General features: G+C 36.3%; 1 protein-coding gene across 3 annotated transcripts; it reads right to left on the bottom strand.

Moving 5' to 3' along the window:
* Positions 1–288: 288 nt before the first annotated feature.
* On the bottom strand, positions 289–6,874 carry HOS1 (ubiquitin-protein ligase). 3 transcript variants are annotated; one of them, XM_011082986.3, is made up of 9 exons: positions 6,659–6,874; positions 6,076–6,466; positions 5,532–5,666; positions 5,268–5,443; positions 4,447–4,854; positions 4,178–4,336; positions 2,846–3,340; positions 1,688–1,822; positions 289–803 (listed from the first exon to the last, which is right to left on the bottom strand). In XM_011082986.3, the coding sequence occupies exons 1-9, from the start codon at positions 6,701–6,703 to the stop codon at positions 594–596; spliced, it is 2,154 nt and encodes a 717-aa protein (XP_011081288.1). In that variant the 5' UTR covers positions 6,704–6,874; the 3' UTR covers positions 289–593. The 3 variants fall into 3 exon arrangements, with proteins under 3 accessions (XP_011081288.1, XP_011081290.1, XP_011081289.1); XM_011082988.3 differs by having other exon boundaries at positions 2,846–3,328; XM_011082987.3 differs by having other exon boundaries at positions 6,076–6,463.
* Between the last annotated feature and the right edge of the window lie 967 nt (positions 6,875–7,841).

The raw sequence follows: 7,841 nt of genomic DNA, 5'->3' as shown, positions 1-7,841 counted from the left end.
TTTGCATTACAGATTTCAGACCCGGGAACGCACATATGATTAAGTCTTCAAACTTATTATATAATTAATTTAAATCTGACAACTGAAATTTTTGCCAAATTTGACAACTAAAATTTTCGCGAGTCAGGTTCTGATATATTTCCTGCAGTACTTGACATGGTATGTGGCCTTATGGAGCACAATGGATCAGCTCTCAGGATCTGTTTGCTCAATTCCATTGGCCTAACTAAAGAGATCACCATGGGTTTTCTTATAATCCATTTATACTAAACGAATCGCTTAAGAACATAATATAAACTTTGCGCAACGCTGATGTCCATTCCATCATCAACGCTGATGTTTCATGAGTCAAAATTCACAATAGTTCATCATAAAGCACACAGTAACAGTAAGTTAGGATATTCATATACCCAAGTGTTCCGTGTTTGTGTTCATTTTCTTACGAGTATACAGATGTTGGCAGACAGATGTCAGTCGACTACAAAACTCTGCTCGGACTTGATATTTTCAATTGTAGCTTGAATGATAGAACGAGACAGGCCAGAAAGAGTGATTTCTGTATTTAGCCAAGTTTCACATCCCAGAATTAGCAATTATGGTTGCAGCTGAGGATGTAAAAAGCCATTGCCCTCCCATTGCACCTGTGGAGCTCTAAATAGCAACTTTCCGAGCACTGGTTCTTGTACTTTTGGAATATCCGGTTTTGCTGGAATATTTTCGTTACCGGTAAAAACAACTTCTGGCAAGGTTCCGGTCTTCAGTTGTTGCCGGAGGACATCAGGCAACAAATCCACACTTTGGCCCTGCAAGGAAAAAGACGAACCAGTTTGCTTAACATCAAACCCTTTATTTGACACTCTAGACACCTCGAACTCCATAACTTCAATCACCCCAGACCCCCAACACAACCTTCTATCCCCCAAGACTATCACAAAAAGAATAAAATAAAAAAGTAAAAAGAACAGACTTAGACGAGACGGAGAGCATGAAAAATTTCAGCCTCTACCGGAACAGACAACAAAATTTCCAGTGAAGAAAACTAAAAGCCGAGCATGAATACAGCTGGAAACTACATTCCCATTCTCTCTAGTGAAATTAATTAAAAGGAACAAGAACAAAATGTGTTCCCAGATCCAAATATCAAATGGACACAGGGAATGAATTCTGAGAAACTTAAATGTTAACTTTCTGTGTATCAGAAAATGCTCATTAATATTGGTTAAAGCGGTCTAAGAACAAACACGTTTCAGAATTTAAATAGCAGGAGGATATCCAGAAATGTGTTTCTAATATTTGGCAAAGACATTTAAGCAGCATGCAATTTAGTGATTTAGTTATAACTATTTGCTGCCTTTTGAAAAACGATTTAGCAAAATCCAGAAAATAGTCAAATGACTAGAAAGAACAAAACTGGCCAACGTGGGTATTTTCATTGTATCCAAAACACATACAGCAAAAAGTTCAAGCACAAACATTAATTTCAAAAATCAATCAGCAGTCACTCTGAATAGAAAATCAGACCCCAAGAAATATGCATCAAGCATATGGAACATTAAATGCAAGCATACCACGGCAAGTTCCTGTTTTCCTAGACATCATTGGCAGTACTTTATTCAAATATTTCTTGACAAATAAATTATTAGCATATTAAGAAATAGTAATAACTTAAAAAGTCGAGAAGACTTACAACTAATCCCTTTCTCCAGTGGCTCATCGATCTTATTTTATATGCGATCTCGTCATTCCGATTTTTCGAAATAAAATCTTCCTCCAGAATCTGAAGCTTAGAATCCACTTGGTATGCGTCAACGTAGCGATAACGCTGTAATAGTAAAGAATGAAAATGATGTAGTGATTGCTAATTAAGCCATAAAGACTGAGACAGGATGACTGAAGATACAGATACATAACCAGCAAGCACCTTAACTGCCTAACATAAACTCCACCTAAACAAACTGTAATGAACTTCAAATAGAACTAAACATGTAAGTTGAAATATACAAGCACTAGTACACAAATAATCTAACTGATGTATATGGGAAACTTAGTTTCAAAATTGGAACCTTTCCCTTCCATTTTAGGATGATTCAAATAAAGATTTTCTAGACGGATAAGAAAACTATATAAAAATTATGTTGGATCACAAACTAAAATCTTGGAATATGTTTTATATGGATAACGAAGACACAATAAAATTGCACTGGACTTGGGAACTGGATGTGAGAAAACTTCAGTCAGCTGGAATCACTTCCACACCCAATTGAATTTTTTTGGGCTTGGTTTCAGGCATAAATAAACTATTCTAACTGTGTTCAGTAGGTAGGAGGGGCCAAGGGGAGAGCAGTGAAAGTTGTGCACACTCTTTTTGCTTTGTTAGGACGTACAAATGAAGGAAAATAGAGTGTTGAAGCAATCTCACCTAAAGTCCAAATTCCAATTCCTTACTATAAGTATTTTCCTGAATAACTTTTCAAGTGCCTTACTATGCCAATTAGGTCCTAGGCCAAACACATAGCTCATGTATATTACGTGATCGTAAGGGTCATCCACCCACACCAAAAACCAACTAAATAAAGTTGCTATGGGTATAGGTGTTGTCAACCAAGGAAAGAGCAAAGGGTGGGGAACAGGGAACAAACCATTCTATAACCATATAAAATGAAAGCCGCATAATTGCCAGTTGTCTCCAATGTATTGCTATGGGATTATAGAACAATTAGTAAAAACTATTTTCCAGTTGAGATAAATCTGCAAATAAGAATGCATGCTCAGTGTTGCAGCACAAGTGTCCGGAGATAAAGAAGATTAATGGCAAGCCATAACCTAGATAGGAAAGCATAAGTACCTGTAAATAGAAAACCACAAGAAGACTTCCGACTGTTGATGAACAATCCTCTGTTGCAAAATCAAACAAGCATTTATGAAGATGCTTCTCCTCATCATAGTTCCACGGCAATTCAATCATCCGATCGACCAAGTTCCTCCGAATACAAAGACAACAGATTTCGGTTACCAGAACCTCCAACCATAGTGTCCAATTGCAAGACTGTTCTTTAATTTCATCATATGTGCCAGTTAGTTTCTTATCCTTGACTTTTGAGCATATCGTTCTCTGGTACATAAATGCTTCAGTCAGAAGCCCAGATTCCACCCGAACCCGAACAGCAGTGACGGCTTCCCCAAGTGAAACTAATGTTGCTCCCCCATCTCGTCCTGACCACCTCAAAGCCATAAGAGCTGCATCAGGATTTTGTCGCTCTAATAGTGCCTGTGCAACCTTAGGATGAATGTTCGGGCCTGCGATTTCAGGAAGAAGGCGAGATGCTTCCTGGCAATACAACTTGTGAAGAATAATCAGTTCAGCCAATAACAGATCTAGAGCAGAAAATAACATAACAAAATTTCAGTCATTATTGTCTTGATAGTTTTAGATGGGACGGGCCCACTAAAAACTTGATGAAGCAGAGATGCATAGTATCAGATATGTTTAGTTTGTGGATCCCCAACATGGATATTTGTCTATGAAAATGTCAATCTGTTGGCAAGAAAACGATCCACACTACACCAACCAAGCCAACAAACAGAAAACTTTAAGTTTTCATTTTCCAGTAAATGCTTTTAATTCGTCAAAGCACAGACTTCTAGATCATGCTACATATATCCTCTAATGACCCACATATTTATAGGAACACCCTCCCCCCTAAGTTCATAGCCATTGTATTCGACATGCAATGGTCTATAACCTATTTCTTTCTCATTCTTTCTTCCTTCTTTTTTTTCGGGAAGACGAGCTTCCTAAACATTTCCTCAAAACTGCAGAAAGACTAGAATATATGCTAAAACTGTGGCTTGGAGAAAAGTAAAAACCAAACGATCCACTCTAACACACAGGTTGATATAAAATTTTACATCGCCCTGGAAAATAGTAAAACAATTAACTGATTATTTCATTAAACAATTCAAGACTGAAAAGGGCAGTAGATGTACAGTGAAAAACACGAAAGAGAAGTAACAGGAAAAAGAACATAGTGCTCTGGACAACTAACTAATCATTTCCGAGCACTGTTCAAAAAATCTCCAGAAGCATCAAGCCTGTGTCACCACATACTTCATACAGCTGCTGAACAGAGAAAATGGTTGAAATTCATCTTAACAAGACCAGAAGATGATAGTCTACCTTCACAGCTTCATCAGTGTGGTCATCCAAAAGATAGAAGACAAAAGATTCCAGCAAAGAGTGCCTGGTTATACTGAATGTGACAGCAAAGTCATCAACAATCCATCGCCAACCTTCATCAGGCATTGTCCAGTGTCGATCAAAAAGAAAATACAAGAACTGAGGCTGAGCTTAAGGAAAAGCAAAATGAAAGCAACATTAATCATCCGAAACTAAAAAACTCTATCAAGCAAGACATTCCACACTGTATTTGAGATTAGATAGGATACAATAGCCTGCTTGGCGATGACTAAATCAGAATTTCCTCGTAGAAAGAGCAAGTCAACAGCAGCACGGAGATTTTCAAAGGGGTAGCATCCAGGCATTCCATGCAACTTAGATCGAAAATATAAATCACCCCCGCCTGTCAGCAACGATGCAATTGATACTTCACCTTCATCTTTTTCAGCATATTCTTGCTCTGTATCAAGATTTGCAAGTGCATCTTCAATAAAGAGGCTAGACGCACTCTGCTCACTAGACTCCAATATGCGACTCACTGGATCAGGCCATGCTCGCTTAATTGCTGCAGATTTCCTTTCACGAACAGATGAACGCCACAAAGCAAAATCGGAATACCTAGATCTCACTTTCTCCAGAAATTGATGTCTAATGCACCACATCATGATATCCAAGTGCTGTAAGATACAGAAAATTTTAGTTAATGGCTTACATAGGTAAAGACGTTTTGCCAGCAAGCCAGCATCCTAAGACCAAAGAGATAAACGCACAAAATCCACGAACCAAAATAGATCTATTTTTAATCAGCAACTATCTTTTCAAAAAGTCAAGACCAATAGAACAGTATTTGAAACTAACAATTTAACAGCTTTAGTGACATGCAATATCAGATACGGTCCAAAATCTATTTGAAAATTTAGGCATATTATGAACAAAACCCCCAAGAAACTCAGATGAAATGCAGTACAAAATAATTTTCTACAATACTTCTGATTATATTTTTATCCTGTCTATCTCCTGGAATGATATTAATACTGAAGTAGCATATTACTGGGATATTACATTTAACAAGAACTATAGATGTTTTTACCTGCTTTGTCTTCACTATATTCTCCTGAAGATGGTTCAGGTCCACAAGCATTGCTGAAGCAGAGCCTCTGAATGAAGATTCCAACACTTCAAGAACATTGGACATACCTGCTAGCTTCAAAGAAATTTTCAGAAGCAAACTCAACTTTCCTTTCATCTCTAGTACAGTAAGATTATCTGTTAAGAATGTTAAGGTGCGCCAAATTGGTGGTGCAGCATTTTAGTGAATGTTTTAAAAGTTGTCAGGGTCGAAACTAAAGGATACATATTGCCTGCAGTTCTGTCAAAATAATTTTGAATGTCCGCCTGCACCAGTCTTTGACGACCTTCTCATCAAGCAAGAATGCTATAACTGGATCACTTGATACAGCACTTTCATCCATACATACATCCGTAACATCTGTATCCTTATTAAGGGAAAAGGATTGAACAATGTAGTCTCACTATCAAAACACTAATAAAGAAAAACCCAAAACTGGGTCCTAACTCTCAGAATAACAAGTAGCAATTTGAAGCATCTCAACGATTTTAGCCTCCTATTTTGCCAATATACCTGCTTCCAGAAAGTTACAGCCTTACGAAAAGAAAAACACCTTATCCAGCAATGCCACCAAAACAAATTAGTTCCGAGACAATTAAGCTAATGCGAACAAAGAGAGCATTGTAAAGGAGTGTAGAACAAGTTTATTTTTCTAATTAGAAATGAAATCCTGAAATGAATCTCCATCATAGAAAATAAGTGTCCTGCATTCGGAGTAAAAGTTATGCATCTACTCAATCATAAGGAAGTATGAGATGGTGTAGGATACAATGACAAATTAGAGAAACTAGGTTGTTCTCCAATGCAACATCGAATAGAGAATAGAGCCGTTGCACATCAGCAATCAGTTGATTCTCAGCATCTTCTTTATCTTGCAACCTGTCATCACACCTCTTGGAGATAAGACCTCCCTCGATGCACTCATAGTAAAGACGAAGAGGAAGCTCATTTGCTCCCTTTGGCAAGGCTATTCTACATATGGGGCAAGAATCACATCTCTGACTACATTCTTCGCACAATGCAGCATGACCACAAGAGATAAGAACCCTCTGCACGCAGCGTCCACAGCTTCTCAAATCCCTAGTCGCCCTACACCGCTCCAGTTTAGCTTCATTGCACAGCTCAATTGGATCAATCGAAGCCAAGCGAACCAATGCCTTCTAAAACCATTGCAATAGCTCAAATGTCAAGCAACTCGTAACATATGAAGTTGACCAACAGCCAAAATCATAAAACCCATATAAAATTCAGCACTCCAAGAAGGAAAACAGAAGCACAACACTGGAAAAGAAATAAAAATGGACATCGATACAAAACTGATTCAGTGATAAAATTTCCAAATGGAAAAATACCTGGCTACTAGAGGCAGTCGGTTCGTCGAACTTCCGACCAACCATGTCTGGGCAAACCGCAGGGAACAGAAGTAACAATCAGACCGAATTGATAAATTTTAACAAAGGCAAAATGTAAGAGCTCCTTCAGTCTGCTACAACTGAAGCAGCAATTGCCTAGAGAGAGAGGAAGAGAACGAGAGAGGGTTTTTGAACTGAACCAAATTTTTAGAACGTAGTGGGGTTTTAACGGGTTCTCCACCTTACTATCATGAATTGGAGTATTCGGGTTCGTTTTCGGGTCAGACCCGAGCAATGCGAGGGGTGTGCACTCTTTGTAAATCGAACCGACCCGAATCCAAACAAAAATTCCATCCGTTCGTTTGATATCTATATTATATATAATTGATATTTTTAATTTATTAATGTGTTAATTTTTTAATTAACTAATTATATTTAATTTTGTCATTCATCATATTTTTTTATAATTTACTTTTGATAGTTTTCTATTAGTTTTTTTTATGTTATATAATTTTTAGGTCATTTTTAACTCTATAAAAAGTAAATATATAATTTAAAAAGTTATTTTAAATATTTAATAAAAATTATGAACATACATAAAATATGCGATACTTACTAGTTTTGATAATCAATTTTGGCGAATTTTAGTATTTAATATGGTGTCGATATTTTATATCAATATACAATATCCTACTGAATATATGATAATCATATATAATATTTATATATGGAAATACAATAAATAATTAATTATGAATAAAAATATTATATACTTATATATAAATATTTAGGAATCTTTTAAGACAAAAATTGGTTAATTCAGTAAAAAATCAAAGTCATTTGTTCGATTTTTATCGAGCATTCCAATTTGGTATTCGATATGCGATTTTGGCCATCGAATTTTTTACACAATAATTTAATTCAGTTTTACTGAGAAAACACCTCGAAAAACGAACTCAAATGAAAAATTAAATCAATACAATGGAATTAGCGTTACTCCTATATGATCTTTTCAATTTATATTATATATTAAATCATGTTTTAAGAAAATGCCTAATATGAGTAGCTCTTGGCAAAATCCCTCGTCAAGCAATTCAACTGCAAGGTCACCAAGCCATGGTACAACATATTTGTTTTTGGAATGGTTTCTTCAAAATATTGAACAATATATATAAGAAAGATG

The sequence above is a fragment of the Sesamum indicum genome, linkage group LG6 (assembly GCF_026168435.1).
Source record: "Sesamum indicum cultivar Baizhima isolate 11 linkage group LG6, ASM2616843v1, whole genome shotgun sequence".
Lineage (NCBI taxonomy): Eukaryota > Viridiplantae > Streptophyta > Magnoliopsida > Lamiales > Pedaliaceae > Sesamum > Sesamum indicum.
This window is presented reverse-complemented; position numbering and strand designations above follow the sequence as displayed.

Coding starts and splice junctions, on each gene's coding strand:
- HOS1 (XM_011082986.3), bottom strand. CDS start 6,703: ATGGTTGGTCGGAAGTTCGACGAACCGACTGCCTCTAGTAGCCAG. Junction 6,467..6,658: donor CGACTGCCTCTAGTAGCCAG/GTATTTTTCCAT, acceptor CAATGGTTTTAG/AAGGCATTGGTTCGCTTGGC. Junction 4,855..5,267: donor ATATAGTGAAGACAAAGCAG/GTAAAAACATCT, acceptor TGTATCTTACAG/CACTTGGATATCATGATGTG.